The sequence below is a fragment of the Protopterus annectens genome, chromosome 17.part0 (assembly GCF_019279795.1).
Source record: "Protopterus annectens isolate FY-2018-M chromosome 17.part0, PAN1.0, whole genome shotgun sequence".
Lineage (NCBI taxonomy): Eukaryota > Metazoa > Chordata > Ceratodontiformes > Protopteridae > Protopterus > Protopterus annectens.
The window spans coordinates 585,246,088-585,271,273 of record NC_056751.1 but is presented as its reverse complement, the minus strand read 5'-3'; the positions used below and the strand labels follow the sequence as shown (position 1 = coordinate 585,271,273).

Here is a 25,186-nt window from a genome sequence, read left to right as displayed (position 1 = left end):
TAAGGGAACCCTCAGGCTTAAGCAAACCTCTTAAAATGAGTTTATTTTTTCTTTCCTGCAGGACTCTAGGGCTGAAGCCATGGCATACAGCACAAGAGTCCAGCAGGTGCAACGGTCGCAGGCAGTACACAAGAAGTGTGACCGCCTGTCAGAGACATTTTCTGACAGCACGAGTCACACTTTCGGCTCATCACTGTCTTTATGGGGAATCTGCCCCCCACACTGGCATTTTCCCCTTATGGATGACATGAAAACAACAAGGAAAGGATGAAAAGAAACCCCAACAAGGCACTTATCTGAAAACACAGCTTGGTAACTAGTACAACAGAAAAGTGTTCAGACCGGTGACCTGACGTGGTTAATTTGCAGGCAAATTCCATGCAAGGTAAGGGCTTTATTATGCACTGAATTATGCTGCTCATAGAAAAATGCAAAGTGAAGCTTTCATATGCTTGGAATTTAATGGACTGTTTTAAAGTTATGATTGAAAAATAGAAGTTATGTTCTTACCATAACGTTCCATGTTAGTTGTCTTCTTCTCGCCTTCTTTCTTGCTGGATGGGTTCGGAGCCGACCTCAGCTCCGACTCGGCCACTCAAAAAGCTCGAGAGTTGGTTCCACCGGCTCGAGGCTCCCCTTATATCCCACAATGCTAGGCGGTATTACCTCAGATCTCGTTTGTAAGCTAGGCCCAGCCAAAATGTAACTCCAGAACCACTGGAAAAGGGGAAAAACCCACCTCTATAAAAAGGAAGGGAAGAATGTGACCTGAAACCTGATGAAAGGCATATATGCAATTATAGCATATACCTATATACAATAGAGGTGGTAGAAAAAGAGGTCACAATCAAACTCCTCTAGGTCTGTCCAGGCTAGGGGGAAGGAGGGTGGGACGCAAGAAAGAAGGCGAGAAGAAGACAACTAACATGGAACGTTATGGTAAGAACATAACTTCTATATGTTAAGTTGTCCATCTCGCCTTCATTCTTGCTGGATGGGACCGCGTCCCTAGCACCTTGTCCCGGGTGGCCTATCGGAACAGACTCTTGAGAACAGTGGAACCAAAATTAGCTCTATGTCTAGAAGCTAAATCCAACTTATAATGAGAAATGAAAGTGTGAAGAGTAGCCCGAGTAGCCGTTGCACAAATGGTGTCAATAGGCAGCCTGTCTTGGAAGGCTATAGAAGTAGCCAAAGCTCTGGTGGAATGGGCCTTAGGTTTGTTAGGCAGCTTTTGGTGTCTAATTTCATAAGCAAAAGAAATCAGAGATGTTAGCCATCTGGAGAGTGATACCTTCGAAACTGAATGTCCCTTTCTGCCTTCTGCATAAGAGACAAACAACTGGTCAGTTTTCCTGATCTGTTTGGTTCTATCCAAATAATACCTTAACTGACGATGAACATCTAGCCAATGCAATTTTTGTTCAGACCTGTTAGAATAGTTAGGAAAAAACACAGGGAGGTCAATGCTTTGATTTAGGTTAGACGCACAGGCTACTTTAGGTAAAAAGGATGGATTGGTTCGTAAGGACACCCTGTCTTTATGAAACAATAGATATGGTGGTCGACTGCTGAGTGCATGAAGCTCTGAGACCCTTCTAGCTGAAGTAATGGCTACCAGAAAGAGAGTCTTCCAGGATAGCAATTTCAATGAACAGGAAGCTGCAGGTTCAAAAGGGGGGAGAATCAAAGATGTGAGAACTAAATTAAGGTCCCAAGGAGGAGGAGGATTTCTTATAGGAGGTCTGAGAAGAAAAACTCCCTTCAAAAAAGCTTTGCAAAGCTTGTGAGACATGATGGCAGAATCTGAAATGCCCACATGAAAGTTAGAAATAGCTGCCAATTGAACTTTAAGAGTAGAAGGAGATGAACCTGCATGGAAGAGTTCAGCTAGAAATTCAAGGACTATTTGGATGGAAGCAGTGAAAGGATCTATGCCCCTTCCTTGAGCCCAAAAGGCGAAACGTTTCCACTTACTAATACAAATCTTCCAAGTGGAAGATTTATGGGAAGCTATCAAAATATCTCGAACAGAGTGAGATATTTGAGGAAGCCTGGCTAAGGTTGGAATTGGAGGAACCAAGCAGTGAGGTTCAGAGAGGGGAGGGAGCGATGTAACTGACCCGATTGATGGATCAAAAGATCTGGAACTAGGTCCAGATGCCAAGGTTGCTCCAACAGAAATTGATGTAGAAAGGGGAACCAAACCTGTCGAGGCCAGTAAGGAGCAATGAGGATCAATGAGGCCTTCTGAGCGATAGCTTTCTGTATCACTTGAGAGATTAGTGGGAAGGAGGAAATGCATACAGAAGTCCCGGGCCAGACTTGGACTAGAGCGTCTCTGCTGGGCTGGCCTGGTAAACGGAATAGGGTGAAATAATCTCTGCACTTGCTGTTTTGGGGAGTAGCAAAAGGTCGCAGCAAGGCTGACCCCACTTGAGAAAAATTTTCTCCAGAATAGAATCTTTCAGAGACCACTCGTGAGGCATGAGGATAGCTCTGCTCAACTTGTCCGATTAGATTGGACTTCCCGGGGATGTGCGTTGCTATCAGAAAACGCTGAGAAGAAATCGCCCATTGCCACAGTCTGAGTGCTTCTTGACATAGGGGATAGGACCTGGTTCCGCCTTGTTTGTTGATATACCACACTACAGACCATATTGTCCGTCTGGATTGCTATCGTTCCCAAGGGAAGAGAGTCTTGAAGGGCTTGCAACGCTAAAAGCACTGCTCTCATCTCTAGAACATTTATATGCAAGTGGCATTCGTCTGGTTGCCATATGCCCTGGACTGTTCTGCCCTGATAATGCCCCCACCCGATCAGGAGGCGTCCGTTGTCAGAGTAGCAACCGGAGGGGAAGGAACAAAGGGTCTTCCCAGGGAGAGCTGAGGGGAAGACATCCACCAACGAAGATGATTCTTGCATGCTTGCGTAATCATAATGGTGTGGGACATCGGAAGTTGTTGGTATGACCATTGTGTGAAGAGCATCCATTGAAGGATTCTTATGTGGAATCTGGCTAATAAAAGTAGAGGGATAGCAGCCGCCATAATCCCCAGTACTTTCAGAACTAATCTGGCTTTGACTCTGTTGCTGTGGAAGAGAAGGGAGACCAGTTTGCGTATGTCTGCTATTCTTTGGTCTGTTAGTCTCGCAGACATGTTGACTGTGTCTAGATTTGCGCCTATGAAGGTAATAGCATGACAAGGCGACAAAACAGACTTTTCGCAATTTATTGAGATGCCTAACTTTTGACAAATGCGAAAGGTGTAGTCTCTGGCCATTAGAATAAGATGCGTGGTAGGAGCTGTGAGGAGCCAGTCGTCCAAATATGGAAACACCTGGAATCCTTGACGTCTCAGGTGAGAAGCTACCACTGCCATGCATTTGGTAAACACCCAGGGGGCAGTGGTGAGACCAAAGGGCAGGGCTCTGAATTGAAAGTGACTGGTTCCCAGCCGGAAGCGGAGAAATCTCCTGGAGCGTCTGTTCATTTTTATGATAGCACGCATCCTGGAGGTCTATAGAGCACATCCAGTTTTCCTTTCCCAAAAGGGGTAGGATGGATTGTAGCGTGACCATCCGAAATCTTGTTTTCTTGACCGACTTGTTCAAGATACTGAGATCCAAAATGGGTCTCCAGTCCCCTGTTTTCTTTGGAACCAAAAAGAATTTGGAGTAGATTCCGGATCCTTGCTGGTCTGCTGGCACTGGCTGAATGGCTCTTTTTGCAAGCAACTCTGAAATTTCCAACGCTGCTTGGTCCCTTTGAGCGGTGGAACATCTGGAAGGGATTTTTGATTGATTTGGAATCTGAAGAAAGGAATGGAATAGCCTTCGGAAATGATGGACTGTACCCACTTGTCTTGAGTTAGGGATTGCCAGGCTTCTGGGTACAGTGACAATCTTCCCCCGACTGCCTCCGAAGGTGGACAGTCGGGCAACACCTCAGGGATGCTGGAAGGGCTTATCGGAAAAAGTTTCTCGATTTCCCTGGTTCTGCGGACCCCCCCTGCCTCTAGGGCGACGTCTACCATTATTGTTCCCCCCTCTGACTCTGGAGGGGAACCGACTCTGTGCGTCAGGCAAAGTCCCTTGAGATCAGTTTGCGGAACCACATTTTCCCACTTTTCTGGCCTTTGGGGTAAGGCCTAGAAGGAGTAGAAAAACGGACTTCGACGGCAGAAAGAGTTTTGCCATCCGTCTCGCACCTCGTCAAGGTTTCTTTCACTTGAGGACCAAAGAGAGATGATCCATCAAACGGGGAATTAGTGAAAGACGTTTTAAAGGGGTCCGCAAAATTGCATAGCCGCATCCATGCATGTCTGCGTAAGGCAACACCTGTCCCTGCGGCTCTGCTCGCTCCATCAGCCGCATATGAAAGGAGGCGCATGGAGGAGTTAGCTATAGAATTTAGGGTAGCCAGCTGAGCGTTCATCTTGTCCTGAAAACCCGCAGCTGTAGGATCCTTCAACATGTCACTCGCTTCCTTGATCAAATCTCTTTGAAGACGAGTGAAATGGCATAGGTAGTTCAGCAAACGCATAGCAAAGGTCGCTGACGAAAACATCCGCTTCCCGTACCTGTCCATAGACCTAGATTGCTTGTTAGGAGGATGGACAGGCACCGAAGGATCAGCTAGTTCCTTCTTAGTGGCAGCAGCTACCACCATAGCATCCACAGAAACTCCCTTGGTAAGAAATTGTTTATCTGTTGGTGCTGTGATAAACTTTGAAGGTCTCCTGGGGGTGGGGTCCACTGAGTCAGGAGCCGTCCAAGCCTTTTTTGCTACCACCTGCATGAGGGGGTCAAGGGGGGGGTCACACCCAGGAGGTGGAAGGGCGAGAGCCAAATGCCTCAAGATACACAGATTCATCCTCCGAAGGGTTAAGGGCTGGCCAATTTCCCCTCTGTTTCAGGATTTCTAGAATGTCTGCAAAGGAGACATCTTCAGAAGGGGAACGGGGGGAACCCTCGGAATCCTCTAAATCTGTGTCAGAGGTGACAGACTCAGGTGAGTCTATGTGCTTCCTCTTACACTTTCTCTTCCTAGGGGGCTCCCCTGCCAATTCAGGAGAGGCCTCTGAAGAGGATGAGATCCCCACAGGGGATTCTTGAGAAGCTGGCTCTCTGCGGTCTGGGATGAGGGAGTGAGTAGACATAACCTGAGGCACCGAAGAGAGAGGGGCGGACGGAGCCGACTGTGGAGTTGAACAAGGTTCCAACACACTCCACATGACCTCGAACGCACCCCTGTCAGGCTGAGCCAGAGGTCCCCGCTCCGAAAAGCTGAGAACCCCCCTCGGCACCGACAGTGATGGCTCTGAGGCCGATGTCAGAGCCGAACTCACCAGCACCGAGGCACCGAGAGGGACAGCGGGGTCGGACAAGGGTCCGATGCCACTCACCCCCTCGGAGCCGACGAGGGAAGTCCGGCGCCGAGATTCTTCCAAGGAAGAAATCGGAGCCGACGACGGAGCCGAAGACAATTGTATCGGCTCAGACGCTACCACAGTCTCGGTTCCGAAACGCCCCGGCTCCGAGCTCAAGGGAGTCGGAGGAGGAACATTTTGAGGGACAGGGTCAAGCATCGACTGATGAGTCGGGCTCTGAAGCATTTGGGCCCGTGCCTCGGACTTAAGAAGTCGACTCACTACCCTCTTGAAGGTCATGATCTGAAAGCCTCGATGACCTAGAGGAGTGAGATCTATGGCTCCGTTCAGACAGCAAGGGAGATGCTGGAGCTGAATGAACGGAGCCAAGGGACGGTGACCTAGACCTCTTTCTAGATGTCGGCTCCGATGGTCTGATCGGAGCTGACACAGGAATTTCCAATGCCTCGGCTCCAGCCGGAGCTGAGGAAACCACAGAAGCTGCAGTCTGAGACTCATCGGCTCCAGCCGGAGCCGATGTAGCAGGAGGTTTCGAAGCCTTAGGCCTCGACTCAGAAGCTGGAGTCGAGGACCTAGAAGCCTTAGAGGGTTTGCCCGAAGTAGCAGTAAGGGAACCCTCAGGCTTAAGCAAACCTCTTAAAATGAGTTTATTTTTTCTTTCCTGCAGGACTCTAGGGCTGAAGCCATGGCATACAGCACAAGAGTCCAGCAGGTGTAAAGGTCCCAGGCAGTACACACAAGAAGTGTGACCGTCTGTCAGAGACATTTTCTGACAGCACGAGTCACACTTCTTGAAGCCTGAGACCTTTCAGTCCTTAGACATTGTCAAGGAAAGTGTAACCACACACACACTCAAACACACCGATTACACTTTACACAAGTTTAACTAGAAAAAATTACACTTTACACAAGTTTTTCTAGATCCCTAAGAAAAAACACATACACTCCACTAAGGGGATGGAAGGGCCCGAAGGCCTGTGGGAAGAACTTGTAAGTTCTTTGTGGAAAAAAAGGTGGATAAACAGAAGGAAAGGGGTCTAAATCCACTAATTTAAGGGAAATAACTATAATAGGTTAAATTAAAGGGGTTTAAATAAACTATAGATTACTCTATAATAACTAACCTGAAGCCAGTAGAAACCAAACACCTCGATCGCTGTAGCGGCAAACGAGATCTGAGGTAATACCGCCTAGCATTGTGGGATATAAGGGGAGCCTCGAGCCGGTGGAACCAACTCTCGAGCTTTTAGAGTGGCCGAGTCGGAGCCGAGGTCGGCTCCGAACCCATCCAGCAAGAATGAAGGCGAGATGGACAACTTAACATCATTTGGTTTGGGATATAGCTGAGAATTTTTCAGGTAAAGCTTCTGAAAACACACACACACACACACACACACACACACACCCTTTGTTGTGGAGTACTAGAGTGAACTATGATAAAGATTTCTTGGATTCTGAAGTTCAGAAATTATTAGAAATATTCAAATTTAGGTTCACGGGTTCAATTTTCAAGCTCATAACATATTGGCACTTATCGTGACATAATAGCCACAAACTAACATTTTCTGTTTCATATAAATGTACCAAATTATCAGTGAATAAGTGATTATTGACTTGATCTTTTTAAAGTGAAAGATGGTTTGCTACTCTTGGAAGGTTCTGAATGATGCACCTGTCACTTTTTTTCAAAAACTTATTTTCAGTATTAGTCCACCTGATTTTCTGCTATCTCCCCCAGTACGTTTCAAGTGAAAACTTTTAAATAGTTTTGCAGACCACTCAAAGGTCAAATGTAACACTTTAACCAAATATAATTACGGGTTCTAAAATGTTTCTAGTTTCAAGTTTTTCAGCCCTACAATTTACGATAAAAAATGTCCCACAATCCTGCATGAAGTGGGAAGAGTCTGGCTATCCGGTACACACACACTGTATGCTAGTTAAAGTAGTAATTCCTACTTTAAGGGCCTTTCCCAGATTTTTGATGTCTTCAATTTGAGAAGTATGTTCAAGGGCAAGCATTCCACCTGAAGGGAACAGCTGTATATAGTAGGACAGAACTTGTACAGACTTAGAGAAGAGTGAGGTCTGGGCCTCACCTCCAAGTGTTGGATCTTGATACAACATACCAATGAATGACTAGATCTGTGAGAATGAAAAAGAATTGCCACCATTCTTCAACAAGTGTATCAACAACTCCTTCCTTTGATGCTGACTAGTGGCTTTAAACCTGTGGTACTTGCTGTAGCTGTTGGCACTGTACGGTCCCTCGAAGGGTGCAAGCAATGTCAGTACAGATCTTAAATGGTAATACGATAGCCAGAGGAACAAGTTTATGGTACACTTGAGGCAGCAAATGCAAAACTCTACTAATGACAGCAAGGGTTGAGATCCAAAATGTGGTAACAGCACAAAAGACCTTTTGAAGAAATCAGGGTGCATTTCAGCAGGGCATCAGTTATCACATTTTTTTTCTTCAAAAGTGCTTTTGCATGCTGGCTCTCAGATGTACAGGGAAGCAGCCCTGGCCAAGGGCATTAAAGGGATTATTAGCAGGTTTGGCACTAGATGAGCCAGTAAGTGTGGGGAGAGGAATGAAGAGGCAGTGCCAGCCTACCTTTCTATAGCACAAGAGACTGGGTTCACTAGCAGGGAGGAATGTAGCCATTATGTTGGTGGGCTCCACAGAGCTCAGCAGAGTTCATGCCAGATCAAAAGGGGGTGGGGTCAGAGGGGGCAACATATTTCATGGAGATGGAGCATGGCCTCATATTGCCTCAATACACACTACTTGAGGGTGTGGCCCAAGACAGGCAATTTCACCACCAAGGTGGAGAAGCACTACAATTTGGACACCAAGTCTAGAAGCAGAGCAAAGGGTGCTGAAATGAATACTGCAGCCTCTCCCCAAGTCCAGGTTTAGGACCTCTATACACTGCACGGTATTCATCCACTACCTGGAACATGACAGCAATAGCAATGAGACCTACAATGAACAAACTGTGTGAGGAATGAGAAACTTCTCGCAACAGTAAATGTTCAAACAGACAGAACACAGCTGCAGTAAAAACTGCCAACCATCTTTCACACTTTTGGTGGTGTATGCCTTTTGGTAATCTGCCCTACAGGGAAGAGGAAAAAATGGATCTTTATGGGCATCACCTTACTTCTTACTTACCCGAGAAAGAACACAACAGTGGTTTCACTCTTTCTTGTAAACAGTTTGTACAAAGTCGTCATACCCGGTGCAAAAAGCCTGGGGAGAAACCTCCCCTCCGTGGTGTAGTAGAGTTATTGACTTTACACAGGGCCTTTTCCTGGGATGGAAAAGGAAGCCACTGCTCACTTTCTATACACAGGGCCTTTTCCTGGGATGGAAAAGGAAGCCACTGCTCACTTTCTACTCCCTTTTCTTCTCCTCTCTCTCTCTCTTACAATGGAGGGTAATAAGCACATACGTGGGGGGTCAGCTACAAAAGAATAAACTGAAGGTGGTGTGGGTTACTCTCTCTCTTACAGAGGAGTTCAAACTGATGCCCTGAGCATGAATTGGTGCTGGGCGAAGAGATATCAGTACTGCTGTAAAATTTTAGTCAATAAAAATCCATTTGCAACCAATTTCCCATATTCCTGAATATGGCCAACAGTGAGCCCTACAATGAAACCGAAACCAAAAGATAGAGTTTTGGAAACTCGAACTTCTGAAGCGAAACCAACAAATAAAAAAAAACACAAACCTCGCTTTTGCAGGGGGGCTTTGCCTACCTGCACCCCCCATGTCGGGGGCTGTGCCCCCCACACCCCCCCACTTAAATATACCAACTCCAAGATCGCACTACAGTGGGGAGATGGGAAATCTCCTGTCTTGCACTCTATGCGGAAGCGCAAAATAAGAAGTTATGTACCTACCATAACGTTCCATGTTAGTTGTCTTCTCTCACCTTCTTTCTTGCTTGATGGGTTCGGAGCCGATCCCTCGGCTCCGACTCGGCACTTGCTAAGCTCGAGAGTCACTTTTACCAGCTCGAGGCAGCCCCATATCCCATGATGCAAGGCGGTAAGTACCCAGATCTCGTTTGATGACAAAGGGCAATAGCACCAAGCATAAAATACTTCCCAAAGGAAGAAAGAAAACTTACAGATGGAAGAAGGACCAGGTCTGAATGGTCTTCAGCATAACAGTTTCTTATAACAAGGTCTGTCCAGGCCAGGGGGAAGGAGGGAGGGTCGCAAGAAAGAAGGCGAGAGAAGACAACTAACATGGAACGTTATGGTAGGTACATAACTTCTTAATGTTAAGTTGTCAATCTCGCCTTCATTCTTGCTTGATGGGACCGCCCCCTAGCACCTCTATCCTGGGTGGCTCAATGGAACAAACTCTTGAGGACTGTAGAGTCAAAACTGGCTCTGTCCCTGGAGGCCAAGTCCAATTTGTAATGGGAAACAAAAGTGTGAGGAGTGGCCCAAGTGGCCACTGCACAAATAGTGTCTAAAGGAAGTCTAGCTTGAAAAGCTGTAGAAGTAGCTAAGCTCCTAGTTGAATGTGCTTTAGGTTTTGAGCACAGCTGTTTTCCCCTGAGCAGATAAATTTCAGAGATGACCGAAGAAAGCCATCTGGACAAGGTCACTTTAGAAACAGGAAGGCCTTTTTTATTATCCACATAGGAAACAAAAAGTTGATCAGATTTTCTAAATTTTTTGTTCTGTCCAAATAATATCTAAGTTGACGGTGGACATCAAGATAATGTAGCTTTTGTTCAGCTCTATCTGAATAGTTAGGAAAAATACAGGAGATCAATGGATTGATTCAAATTGTTCTTTGAAGCGACCTTAGGCAAAAAGGTTGGGTTAGTTCTCAAAGATACTCTGTCTTTGTGAAAAACCAAATAGGGGGGTCGAACCGAAAGAGCATGAAGTTCAGACACCCTCCTGGCCGATGTAATAGCCACTAGGAATAAAGTTTTCCAAGAAAGATATTTCAGGGAACAAGAAACAGCTGGCTCGAAGGGGGGAAGAATCAAGGATGTCAGCACTAAATTTAGATCCCACTGAGGAGGAGGATTCCTGATTGGAGGCTTTAGTAGGAAAATTCCTTTCAAGAAGGCCCTGCAGAGCCTATGAGACATAATATTATGATCTGCGACTCCGACATGAAAGTTGGAGATAGCAGCCAATTGAACTCTGACTGTGGAAGAAGAGGAGCCTGCATGAAAAATCTCTGCTAAGAAGTCCAGGACTGCCTGAACAGGGGCAGTAAAAGGATCAATATTCTTGGCCTTAGCCCAATAAGAAAAACGTTTCCATTTGCTTGTATAAATCCTCCTGGTAGAGGATTTTAGCGAAGCTACTATGATGTCTCTAACTGGGTTAGAGATCAAAGGAAGCCTGGCTAAGGAAGGAAGTGGAGCAACCATGCTGTGAGGTTGAGAGAAGGGATTGACCGGTGCAGCTGACCCGATTGGTGAATCAGAAGATCTGGCACTGGGTCCAGATGCCACGGCTGCACCAAAAGGTGATGATGGAGGAACGGTAACCAAACTTGTTGAGGCCAGTAAGGGCAATGAGAATCAATTTGGCTCTCAAAGCGGTAGCTTTCTGGATAACCTGAGGGATCAGAGGAAATGGAGGGAAGGCATAAAGAAGTCCCTGGGGCCAATCCTGGGTCAGAGCGTCTCTGGGGGATGGCCTGATAGAGGAAGAGGCAGAAGAAGTCTGGACATTTGCTGTTTTGGGGAGTAGCAAAAGATGCAACATGGACGACCCCATTCCAGAAAAATCTCTTCTGCTATAGATTGCTTGAGAGACCACTCGTGAGGCATGAGAATAGCTCTGCTCAATCTGTCCGCTACAATGTTGGTTTTCCCAGGGATATGCGTTGCTACCAGAAACCGATGAGAGGAGATCGCCCATTGCCATAGTCTGAGCGCTTCGACACAAGGGGTAGGACTTGGTTCCGCCCTGTTTGTTGATATACCAAACTACAGACATGTTGTCTGTGTGGACTGCAATTGTCCCTACGGGAAGAAAGTCGTTGAGGGCTTGCAACGCGTTAAAAGCACTGCTCTCATCTCCAGGACATTTATGTGCAGATGGTACTCGAACGGCTGCCACGTCCCATGAACCATCCTGCCCTGATAATGACCCCCACCCGATCAGGGAGGCATCCGTGGTGACAGTGGCTATCGGGGATGGGGTACAAAGTACCTGCCTTGGTGAACCTGAGGAGATGTGATCCACCAAGCAAGATGCTCTTTGCAAGTCTGTGTCACCAGAATCTGGTGACGCATTGGAAGTTGTTGGTATGACCATTGTGTGAACAGCATCCACTGAAGAAGGCGCATGTAGAATCGAGCCAGGGGAAGAAGAGTAATGGCCGCAGCCATGAGACCTAATACCTTTAGAACCATTCTGGCCTGTACTTTCTTGTTGGCCAGAATGATCCTGACATGACTCTGAATGTCTGAAACTCTTTGATCTGTAAGGGTAGCTGACATCCGAACAGTGTTTAAGTTTGCCTATGAAGGTAATAGACTGGCAGGGCGATAAGGATGACTTTTCGAAGTTGATCGAGATGCCCAATTGAGAACAAAGATTTATTGTGTAATCCCTGGCTTGTATAAGCTGATGCCTGGTGGTGGCTGACAGGAGCCAGTCGTCGAGATACGGAAACACCTGGAATCCTTGACGTCTCAGGTGAGCCGTGACCACTGCCATGCATTTGGTGAACACTCTGGGGGCTGTAGTGAGACCAAAGGGCAGGGCTCTGAACTGGAAATGACTGGACCCCAGCCGGCGGAGAAATCTCCTGGAGCGTCTGTGAATTTTGATGTGATAGTGCATCCTGAAGATCTATTGAGCACATCCAGTTGTCCTTCTGTAAGAAGGGCAGAATTGACTGAAGAGTGACCATTCGAATCTTGTCTTCCTCACAGACTTGTTGAGTCTGCTGAGATCCAATATTGGTCTCCAGTCTCCCGTCTTTTGGGGACCAAAAGAACCTTGAGTAGATTCCGGCTCTGAATGGTCTGTTGTAACTGGCTGAATGGCTCTTTTTGCAGTAGTTTTGAGACTTCTAACTCTGCAATTTCCCTTAGACCGGTGGTACATCTGGAAGGGAATTTGAGGGGAAAGGACTTTCCTCGAAAGGAATTATGTAACCCTTGGATATGATCGACTGTACCCATCTGTCTTGAGTGAGGGAATGCCAGGCTTCTGGGTACAGTGATAATCTTCCCGACTGCCTCCAAGGAGGGACAGCCGGGCAACATCTCAGGGATGCTGAAAGGGCTTGTCAGAGAGAGGCTCTCTGTTTCCCTGGTTTTGGACCCCTCTGCCTCTAGAGCGTCTGTTGTTGTTACCCCTCTGCCTCTAGGGGTAAACAGACCACGTGAATCGGCGTGACTCCTTGGGATTCTGGAACCACATTTTTCCACCTTTCTGTCCTTTGGGATAAGGTCTAGAAGGGGTGGAAAAACGGACTCCTACAGCAGAAAGAGTCTTGCCGTCCTGTTCGCACCTGGTCAAAGTTTCCTTCACCTGAGGGCCAAACAAAGCTGACCCATCAAAGGGAGAATTTGTGAAGGACGCCTTGAAGGGATCTGCAAAATCACATAGCCGCATCCAGGCTTGGCGTCTAAGAGCCACACCTGTACCTGCGGCTCTACTCGCTCCATCAGCAGCATATGATATTAGCCGCATGGAGGAGTTTGCAATGGAATTAAGGGTTCCTAGCTGCGAAGCAATCTTTTCTTGAGCTCCTGCAGCTGTAGGATCCTGTACTACTTCACCCAGCTCCTTAAGGATATCCCTCTGGAGTCTGGTGAAGTGACATAGGTAATTCAGCGAACGCATAGCAAAGGTCGCTGAGGAAAACATCCGCTTACCGTACCTATCCATGGTCCTAGAGTCCTTATTAGGAGGATGGACGGGTACGGAAGGATCTGCAAGTTCCTTCTTGGTGGCCGCAGCCACCACCATGGCATCAGCGGGACACCCTTAGTGAGGAATTGCTTGTCACTCGGGGCAGTGATAAATTTTGAAGGCCTCCTAGGGACTGGCTCTACAGAGTCAGGAGCTGCCCACACCTAATAACCTGCATAAGGGGGTCGAAAGGCGGAGACACCCAGGAGGTGGAGGGCCGAGATCCAAACGCCTCTAGGTATACTGACTCATCCTCAGAGGGATTGTTGGTGGGCCAGTCTGTTTAAGGAGTTCTAGGATGTCTGAGAAGGAGACATCCTCAGAGGGGATCTAGGGATCCCTCTGACTCATCAAAGTCAGTATCTGAAGTGACAGACTCGGGGGAGTCTACATGTTTCCTCTTACAAGTCCTCTTCCTAGGAGGATCTCCCGAAACATCAGGAGAATCCTCGGAAGAGGGGAAATTCCCAATGGGGAAACCTGAGGCGGAGGATCTCTGGGTCCTTTAGCAAGAGAAGTGGCAGAGATGTCAACAGGCACTATAGAGGGAGGAGCTACGGAACAGACTGCTGACTGATACCAGTGGCCAGCACACTCTTCATCACCTCGAATGCTCCCCTCCCAGGCAGATCCGAGAGAACCCGTTCCGAAGAACTAGGAACTCCAGGGACCACCGATAGGGTAGTCTCCGAGGCAGATGTCGGAGCCGAGCTCACCAAGGCCGAGGCTCCAAGGGGAAGAGCGGGTTCGTACAAGTGTCCGGTGCCACTCACCCCCTCGGAGGAGACCATGGAAGCCCGACCACCGAATCCCTCTAAGGAAGGTCTCGAAGAGGAGATAAGAGTAGAGGCTGAAGGAACAGAAGGGGGTATCTGTCCTCCAGCCGTAGCAGTAATCATTCCCGAAGACTCCAACTCCAAGCTCTGGGGTAGAGTTGAAGGAGGAACTGTAACGGGGTGTGGACCAACAGTCGTCTGTTGAGACGGACTATGTAACATTTGGGCCAGTGCCTGTGACTTAAGTAATCTGCTGACCACTCTCTCTAAGTCATGGTCTGACAGTCTGGATGACCTTGAAGATCGGCTCCGATGGCTCCGTTCCGAAAGGAGAGGTGAAGCCGGAGCCGAGTATCGGCTCCAAGGAAGGAGACCTCGACCTCTTCCTGGAATGAGCCATCGGAACCGATGAAACTATAGATCCTGTCGGAGCCGAAGACTTATCGGAGCCGACAGGAAGCCTCGATGCATCGGCTCCAGCCGGAGCCGATACAGCCACAAAAGTAACGGTGTCGGAGCCGATCGGAGCCGACACTGATGCCTGTGCCACATGGTGGTCGGAACCGATCGGAGCCGACACCGAAGTGGTCGATGCAGAATCGGCACCGATAGCCATCGGTGCCGAAGGCTTAGTTAAGCCAGAATCGGCTCCAGCCGGAGCCGATCTCGACTCAGAACGAGTTGGAGCCGAGGCCGCAGGCTTAGACACAGAAGCCTGGGCCTTGGAAGATTTGGCTGATTTAGATGGAGCCGACTTAGCCGGAGAGCCCTCCGGCTTAAAAAGGCCCCTAAGTATCAGCTTGTTACGTCTTTCCTGCAGGACTCTCTGGCTGAAGGAATGACATATAGCACAGGAGTCCTGCAGGTGAAGAGGCCCCAGGCAATACAGGCAAGAAGTGTGACCGTCTGTCAGAGACATCTTCTGACAGCACGAGTCACACTTCTTAAAACCTGAGACCCTCTCCTTTGACATGGTGTTTCACAACACACACACACACCAGTCAAGAATTAAATTAAATAAAATACCAAAAGGTATTACTAGAAAAAATACACACACACACCCTAACAGGGGGGGGATGGGATGGGTAAAGTTTGACTAAAAAAATTAGTAGAGACAGGGAATTTTCTGTCAGAAAATCTATATAATTAACTTAAAACTAAAAATTAAGTGGTTTTTAGCAAAAAGGGGCTAAAATATTAAAGTAGTGAATCACTTACCAGGAGCTGGTAAAAGGAGGACCTCATAAGCGAAGCGGCAAACGAGATCTGGGTACTTACCGCCTTGCATCATGGGATATGGGGCTGCCTCGAGCTGGTAAAAGTGACTCTCGAGCTTAGCAAGTGCCGAGTCGGAGCCGAGGGATCGGCTCCGAACCCATCAAGCAAGAATGAAGGCGAGATTGACAACTTAACATCGGGAGATTTCACATTTCCTGTCAACACCGCAAAACAAATAAAACATTACGTACAAACAGAGCGTACAACAATACTTGCCTCTGTGTGCACGTAACATATTAAGGTAATTAAACTCTTATTTTTGAACTCTACACATATTCGATTTACTGAAATCTCGATTATATGGTCTCGACCATATGAAATTCGAGATTTCAGTCATTCGATTATATGTGTTTCCATATATATATATATATATATATATATATATAAAGTGCAATCCTTAAGGGTAAAGGGCAGATTTGGTAATCTCAAGTGGGTGAACTTCTGTATGTTGCTTAAACTCCATATTGATTTGTCTGGTGTTTATAACAGCATTTTCTTTTAAAACTTCATCTGCACTGAACAGGACATTACAACGGATTACTGTTGCAGTAGTCATGACCACTGGGACTTCTACCCCAGAATGTCTAATGCCCAGCTTGACTTCAAGGGTTCTGCACTTGCGCACTACTCCCTGCAGAAAATGGGCATACCCAGTCAGATTTTCCAGTAATCAAATGTCTACACTCTTCCTTTACAAATTCAGTGGCTCTACAAACTCCCTTACAAGGGACTGCATCAAGGGACTGCATCTACATCAACAAAAACAAAGCTCACTGAGGGACCAGTTTCCTAACTCAACTTATTCCCAAAGAATAAGACAGCATTACAGATCAAGTAAAAGTACAACCTCTGTCTACCTTTAAGGCTAGTCTTCAATACTGGATGTCCAAACAAAAACTTACAACAGGGTTATCATGTACAGTTCTGCTCGATTTGGGAGGAGAGCACTATGAAGTACTGATAAAGGGTGGCAACAACTTTTAAATTAGTCTGCTTAAAGGTATACATAGCTAGGCATCCTGCAGTCTCTGTCACTGCTTGCCTAGTATCATTCCTATGCTTCCCTGTATGGGTTCCCCAAGCAGCACAGGAGGAATCTGCTATAAGTACCCAAACCCAGTATGAATCCTGAAGAGGCTCCATTGCCCAGAAGACTGTTTTCTGTCCATCATACAAATTACTTCCTTAACCAAACAGCAGTGAAATGCTGGTCAGAAGGGAGTGGAGATGCTGGCACCACCTCTTCCTGATGAAGTACTAAAATTTTTGCATGTGTAGCCTGCCCAGGGAAAGGGGGAATTAAAATGCAGAATGTCATGTATCCCAATGACCCAAGTAACTCCCTGGCTAAAATGCTAAAGAGATTGGCAAACAATGAAATATTAAGAAACTAACAGGATCTGCCTGGAGGCAAGAAAGCTTTCATCTTTTCACAGTCCAAAACAGTACTCAGGAATGTCACACATCTGGATGCTGTGAACTGGGCTCTCTGAAAATAGTCCACAGCAGCTTGCATGGCACACAGTCTCTGATCAGAAACAGGCCTGAATCAGGCAGGTGTTGAGGTAAGGGTATATGCACAAACCCTTTTCCCCATAACATAATATTGGAGGCATGCATTTTGTAAAGATCTTGGGTGTAGCAGACAGGTCAAAGGACACAAAAGTTAACTGAGAAAGGTGAACCCCTGTCATGAATCTTAGAAATTACCTGTCCCTCTATGCAATGGATATTTGCAGATATGCATCTTTTAGATATAGGATCACCATTGGGCTCTGGGAAAATCAATGGTAACTGTTTTTGCAGTGTCAGCATTTTGAATTCTGGAACTAAAAGGAATCTCTGAGTCTTAAAAGGTTCACAATAGGCCTTCAAGATCATTCTTTTCTTGGAAATAAAGAATCTTAAAATCCCATTCCTACATCTTTTCTCGAGCACCAATTCTATGGACCCAGATGCCAGGAGACTGTCCATGTAATGAGGTATCATGTCTGCTTGCTGCTTGGGAAGAGGCAAGTATACCTAGAAATCTTAGGGATCTTTGCAACTGCAGGCTGTTCACTAACCTTTTAATCTACATGAGCTGCCTGTGATCAGCACAGTTTCCCACTGGTATGCAAACAGAAATAATCTGCCTCTAAACTTTCTCTAGAAGACAAGGAGAGGGGCTGGCATGAGATTTTGGAGGGATGTGCTGTAGAAAGTCATAACTACTCCTTGCTAGTGGCCTGGCTCCTATGTCTACCTTTTGAATTGATTTGCCACTTTTTATGGTTTTAATTTCATCTTATTTTGGAGGAAAGAGCCATCACTTACATGGGTAAGTTATTTGATACCTGGGGCCTGGAGACTGAGAAAGATCTTTGAGAGACTGCACAGTTCTTTCCCTTCTCATCATGCTTTTTTAATATCTTTTTAAGCAGGGGGCTCAGAACAGACACTCCTTATCCAATGGACATCAATAAGCTCCATCTCGACACGATCTGGAAGGAGGTACCCCTCAATTCGCCATGTTTTGTTATTTCAGACCCTATAGCAGCCATGCTGCACGATGCATCTACTGTACCATAATTACACTTTATGGACAGCCTAAGAACGGAGGCTGCATAACTCAAGTGTCTACTTCCTAAACTGCTTGCCCTGTACACCCTTTGTTTTCTGTCACAGTTGCTCAAGGCAGAACACTCCTGACATTACAGCATGTGAAACTGGCACCTGAGAGCTCAATGGCAAGGGTAGCGGAGGTGTAAGTTCTCAGGTCCACTATGGAATTTCAAAATTTCACAATCTCGATGTTCGAAATACGAACTCCCAGAGCATCGAGATTGTGAAATCTCGAAATAAAAAAAAAAAAAAAAAAAGATAAAATCAAGAATACATCAAAAAAGATGATTTTGCAGGAGGCAAGCCCCCTGCACCCCCCACACCCCCTGCAACTTAAATATACTAACTCCGCATTCACATTACAGTGAAAACAATGGTAATGTTCCCGTTCTGCACTGTATGGTGATCGCCACTTACAGGTTTTCAAGATTTCACAATTCCGAGATTCTGAGGGTCAGTATTTAAAACGTCAGGATTGTGAAATTTCAAAATTCCAAAGTGGACTCAAGTTCTCTTACCAAACACACAAGGATCATACACTCCCAGTAATTTGGAAGAGGACTACTAAATGAAGCTCCACCTGACCCATTACTGTAAACGAGAGATACTACTGCTGGATCAGTCACAAGGGTCTATAAAGGTGTTTGTTGGATTAATGGACCTTATAGAAGCAGTTTTGCATCATACAGGCAGGGGGGCTGGGAATCTGGCAGCAAATATGTTTAATGGAAAACATCTAGGACCTCAAGGACTAGAGCGATCAGTCAATGTTCTATGTGCAGGCAGACCCAGAAACTGTCTGAACCTGGGCTTCACAAAACAACTTTAGGCTACCAATTAAAAAATTCCTTCATTCTGTGAAGTGCATTTCCAAAGGACAAATCCTCATGTGGCGAGGTTGTAGAGAGGATGTCTTCAGTATCTGAATCTAAGAAACTGGCTGGGCAAACTAATCATACATTTGCTCCTATACCACAGAAAAAGGAATTTGAGTCCTTCTGAGTAGAATATATGAAGCTGGATCTTTACGAAATCCAGACAGCAAGCTCCTGATAAAGTCCATGCAATTTTGAGTTTCACTCTGAAAAGGTCCTATGATGTGACCTGGGAATAATGAGGCTAAGATCTAGACAGTTGTGTCTGGGGCAAATCAAGAGCTGCTTGTGATTTACTGGCTTGGGTCTTGGTTTCAGTTCATGATCCAATTTAAAAGCCTCATGGTGCAGACAGGCAACAGCAACTTGTATACTGCCCCTTCAGTCTCCTCTCTAACAAATAAAGGGATGTTGACCCCAACCTTGGAGGCAGACTCCTCTAGTTGGAGGCTGGGGGTGGCATAGTGCTGCCTGTGAATGGGAATATATTAGCAGGCATTCTTCATATCCTGAGGGATCACCAAGCCTTGAAGAGGGCAGACAAGAAGGTGTGTACAGTAAACATCTTCAGTTAAAGCACTTTCAAGTATTGCTTACTCTTGACAAGTACAGAATTGACCTCCATGGGAAAGCTTTTCTGGGTGACAAACTGGATTCAGAAGAATTATGCATACTCTTCTTCCTTTGGCACTCTCTCTACTACCTGTTGCTGAAGCAAGATCTTCAAAAATGTACTGCAACAGATACCTTGATCTTTTGGCAACAGTAAAATCCACTGAAACCTAGGTCTTGACAGTAAGTGTTCTCTGCACCCTTGTAAAACCACCTGAAAAATCCTTTGTCCCCTACTCCCTTCCTCTCTTCTGTAAATAAAGCCTGTTGACACATTTTTTGTCTCAGGGCAAAAGTGAAGCGTGAGGCAGGGTGTTCTGGAGTTTAGGGGGTGGGGATTTGGGGATGTGGAGTGACAACAGAAGGAGAAGTGTAAAACAGCCATGACTGCTCCCTGTCAAGAACCTTGGCTCTGTTGGTGCACAAGCTTGCATTTTTTGGTTTCCTTGCCTTTTTTTTTTTTTGGGGGGGGGGGGTATGCTGTCTTACTTTGGCATAGGTAGAAGAGCCGGCTTTTTGAATGATGACTTCTATTATACCTTGCTACTGGAAGATACAACAGTTGATTAACCAATTGCATGGCTGCCACTTTTCTTCCAGCCTTTTCACTATTTAAAATGAGGAAGCAAATCCTTAACTCAAGAATCATCAAGGAGTTGCATCTTGACATTTTCTGTCCAAAGCTCAAGCCTCTATCCACACACACACATCCTGAGAACCCACACTATGAGAGAAGCCATGGATTCTGCATCCACAGCATCACAGCCTCATTTAATGCTATGCTTACCCATCAAGTAACCAAATGGGTTAATTCAAAAATTTTTGCCAGAGTACTGTCAAGAAATTTCTAACCCTTTCTATTTTAACTAAGGAGCTCCAGCTAATTTCTAACCATACAAATCTGACAACTGAGAGCTCTGAAGGTCAGAGTTGCAGCCAAATAAACTTCCTTCCTAAACCAGTCCAATATACTCTCCCTGTCACTAAGCGTACAGTACAAGCTGGAAGCAATATGACCTCTATCTGCATACAAAGATAATGACTACTGGCTCTGCACCGTCATTCTTATACAGACACTGGTAAGCATCCTGCACTTTATAAAATAGGTCTGACTTCCTGGCAGCAGAGGGCTGAGAAAGCTCCAGGGATGCTGCCACAAAGGCATTCTACAAAGTCTCTAGGACTGGATGAATGGCCAAAGGTTTCACAGTACTCAAAATCAAGGTCAATATTTCAGTTCATCAGGGCAGAGCACTGATCAATTGTGACCAATGTCAGTCTCAGCATAGGAAAATATACAATAAAAGTTACAATGATTATAGCAATGATACAACCACATTATATTGTAAGTAAATACAAAATGAGCATAACATACAACGTATACAGAATTCAAAATGTACAACAAATTATAGAAAAGCAGCAAGTGCTGGTTTTATGCAGCATATTAAAATGGTTAGATCAGACTAAAGTACACAGAATGACACAGACCTCGGCTTCTGATTTAAAATTATTTTTCATCCAAGCAAGCTATCACACCAAATAAGAAGTCCTCCAGGGGGGCAAGCAGAGAGCAAGGTGCTCTCAGTGTTAACATCAGAGATTACAAAAGATATCACCCGGGAAGTGTGTGCAAGAGGGTCCTGCTCCGACTCCAAGGACTCCCACTCTCCAATGGATGAGATGGCTCCCATTTTCTGCTTCTGAGGCAGTACTTCCAACATCAATGCCCAACTCTAAACTAGTTCTCCGAGGGAGGGAAATTAGTAGACTCAACTGTGAACTGCATAGCAGGTTGTGGCAAGACGCCTCTAAAGGTAGATTTTTGAGGCTTGAGCATCTAGGTCCTTGAGAGAGGGGGGGGGTCTCCTAGGAGGCCAAGGTACATGGTTAGGAGTCCCAGACCTCCAACTTAATGCTTACAGATAGCCTTGTACAAAGAAATTAAGGAGGTTCAACTTCCACACTTAAGTTACCACAATATGACTGAGCATCTGACTTAAGCCACCTTGTGTGAAGTATCTAGACAGACGATGAAAGCAGATTTTCTGGCAGGGTTCCACGGGTGTGGTGGCCTCCAGAGAACCACCACCAGAGGCTTTGGCAGACAACCTCTCCAGATTTGACAGTCTTGGGTCTAGGGAGACCCCCCCACACACACACACAGTATTCCCCCTATCCAGTTATTCTCATTAGGCTTAATATATAATTAATGACCATGGGATAGGTAAAGCCAATCTATAACCATATGGGACAGGTTATTTCAAATAACAAAAAGTGAAACTGGCTATTTCTTGAATGTGACACTTGAAGCAGGCAACTGTCTGGAAAGATAACTCTCTTCATTCTTCATGGTGAAACTGGTTCAGATGCTACAGGAGGAGGCAGTCATAGTCAGTGTGTCTTAATCAGAACCACTAACAACAAAAATCTCTGTGGAGAAGCTGGCTATTACAAGCACATTTGCTGACCTTTTCATGGGCGGACATATCTCATTCACATGCCTGATATCTGACCACAATTCATATCAATACACACACACCAAAAACACACGTGTATAAAAAATAGGGAAAAAGGAGCTTTCCAAAAGGGGAACTCATCTACAAGCTCTGGGTGAATAGGCAGAATGCCTGCACTGCTGATATTCACCATACATTAAGTATAAACTGTACTAGGACGAGAATAAACTTAAGATGATGTAGAAAGATGTCACCTTTACACTCAATGTGCTGATATCATACAGAAGTAGATGTTTGCCTGGCCAGGTGTAAGGATATGTGCAAGTTTCTTGAAGTTGAGCCCTATGTCAAACCTTCAGTGGCAGTAATTCCAAAGGTTATGGCTATAATGATCCACAGGAAAAATATCTAAAATTCCTGTAACACTTCAAAGTTGGCATGCTTTCTCCAAGAGACAGTTCTTCAAATAGCAAAGTCAGCCTGGGTAGGTCTATTTCAAGGGAAGCATTAGCAAATTTGAAAATGCTGTACACTAAATCCATTTATTAATTGGTACTATTTTTTTATATGGCATTAGGCTAAAAGTAAAATAATAATTATTCAATATTTCATGTTTTACTGGAAACGAGAAAAGAATAATGTACTATACCAAACACTGGTCATTTCAATATTATGCATACTTGTTTACGGTTACCATAATTCTTTGTATGTAAAAAGAGGACTAAAACTAAAGACCTTTTTTTTTTGCTCTTCAACCTAACAGGACGAAATAATTTGTGCTGTTGGCAGCACATATTTTTTTCGGCCTCTTTCTACTCTTAGTTGAAAAAAAAAGAGAAAGAGAGAGAGAAAAAAAAGTCAGTGTTTCAGGATTTTTGATTGGCCCATATGCAGGTAAACGAGCCAATATTCGAACAGCGGACCCTCTTCTGTTCAATGCAGAACATCAAGCAGTGCTGCACTGAAAAGAGCTCCGTTTTTTGATTGCCTCGTATACCAGTATATGAGCCAATCAAAAACACGCACAGCGGACCCTCATCTGTCCAATGCGGAACATCAAGCTCGTATACTGGTATATGACCCAATCAAAAAAAAAAAAAAAAAAATGCGGAGAAAAGACTCCGAAATAGGGATGTCTGCTTTTTGAAAATTCTGCGATTTGTCCGGGTTTTAAAACCCGGAGAAATCGCAGAATTTTCAAAAAACGTCCGGACAGGAGCCCAAAAAAGAGGACGTGTCCAGGGAAACCCAGACTTACGGTAACATTATACTTGTTTTACAGTGCAACTTATGCTTAATCAATGCATTCCTAATCTCAAGAGGAGGCTGCAGGACCTGTCTGTGGTTTGTGGAAAACTGATGAGCATTCCTTGCTCTTTCATTTAATATCTGCAAGTAATTTATAAAATGCTGTTGCCTGCAGAATGCCTACAAAGGCAGAGATTACCAACAGATTAATCAATACAGAAATTAGACATTTGTTTATCGAATTAAGTTCTTAAGCTATTTGCCCACCCCACAAATAGACTGACCATCACTATGTAACAAGGATTAAAAATATAGAGAGACAGACAAAATACAACCAATTTAAAATATGGCAAAATGGTGCAACATCTGCACCACTAGCCTTTTTAAGTTAATACGTACATGACTTAAGAGTCATGAGACAGAAACAGAACCCCCGCACACACCTAATACAAACTTAGTAAAATTCAGAGAGTAAAAAAAAAAAAGAATGGAAGTAGCAATAAATAATAATAATTCAATGAGGGAAGTTTGTACCTTCGGTGCTTGTTGGTGTTAATCAGCTGCTGCTCATTTCCAGTATCGATCAACGCCCGTTTTTGATTAGCTTCTTTCTCACTTCTCAACTGCAAAAGAAAAATCAGTCAGGAAGTTAGGAGGACTGTACGGAAGTGATATCAGCCAGTACCCTCAGTCAAAGCTGAATTTACAATTCAAATGGATTCCCTAACTGCTTTTAACTCAACATACGCAACTTGTATAAGAACCCTTAAAGAATACTTAACTCACTATAAGAGCTGTAACAAGTTACAACTCCTACACAAGCAGTTTAAGAACGTACTATAACAGTCAATGTCAAAATAAACCACTATCCCAGTACTGCTCACATATGGGAAGCAGCCTGCCAGAGGTAATGTACGCATGGCCAGTATACTAAAACTTGGGCACCTTCCTCTCAACCCATACATCTGCCTCATTACCTGTACATGAGAAAGTGTGCATTTAAGTATCGTAAGTGACATATGGGCACAAAATTCTTCAGAACTTCTCTGAGGAAAAAAAGTGGAAGAAACCAGACCCACATTTGGTTGGGTGGATAAAAAATAGGCAGTCCACCTCAGCCAACAATAAAGAGAAAATAGATTAAATAAGGTGGAAGGATGGAGGGTGCAGATACTGAAAGAGATCTATTCGGACATCAACTGTTCTGGTAAGTTCTCAAACTGTGCTATATCTTACATTACTGCAGTACTGTTCACATATGGGAAGATCCCCAAAGTTTTTACATTTTCTGGAAGGAGGAACTGAAGTCCAGCATCCCTTGTAGAGAGGACCTGGCAAAACCAGTTCTGGCCCTAGAAAGGCTGACGCTTCTAAAATATATTTTGAGTCCTGATCCTTGAAAAAGGTACTCAAAGAAGCAACAGCCCTGATAAAATGAGCTTTGATCTGGCCTGGAAGAGATTTTTCAAGGAAAGGAAAAAAATAGGAGACGGCTAATTAATCCATTTGGCTATGGTCAATTTCGAGGCAGGGCAACTTCAATTTTTAACATAAGAGATAACACTATTAAAACATCTGATCAGTTTTGTCTCAACAAATCTAAGCTGTCTATGAATGTCCAGCAAATACAGAATTCTCTCTCATTTATTTTGAGGACTGAGGAAGAAAGCTGGCAGGTTAAGACTGGTTCCAGGATATTATTTCATTGACAATTTTTGGCATTGCAGGATTAGTCCTCAAGGAATTCCTGTTCTTGTGAAAAATCAGAAAAGGAGAAGCTATAAGGACTTGCCACTCAGACTCGCTTTGCTGAAGTCAGAACTACCAGCAAAACAATTTTCCAAGTAGATAACGTTAAACAGGTCAAAGAGGCTGGATCAAAAGGAGAGAGTTAGCTTCTCTAAAACATAATTCAGGTCCAAAGGAGGAAGAATAAATTTTCTTGATGGCCCGATGTGAACAACACATTTTAGAAACCGTTTAATCCAAAGAAGTACAGAAACAGGTGCATATATTGGTAAAC

At 45.0% G+C, this 25,186-nt stretch overlaps 1 protein-coding gene across 1 annotated transcript in view; it reads right to left on the bottom strand.

Moving 5' to 3' along the window:
• The window catches only part of PPP1R12C (protein phosphatase 1 regulatory subunit 12C), a gene marked incomplete in the record, with an annotated part of 1,670,410 nt that overhangs the window by 1,283,793 nt on the left and 361,431 nt on the right, over positions 1–25,186 (bottom strand). Inside the window, 1 exon segment of the mRNA XM_044059211.1 lies at positions 23,698–23,786. Coding sequence (XP_043915146.1) covers positions 23,698–23,786 — 89 coding nt within the window.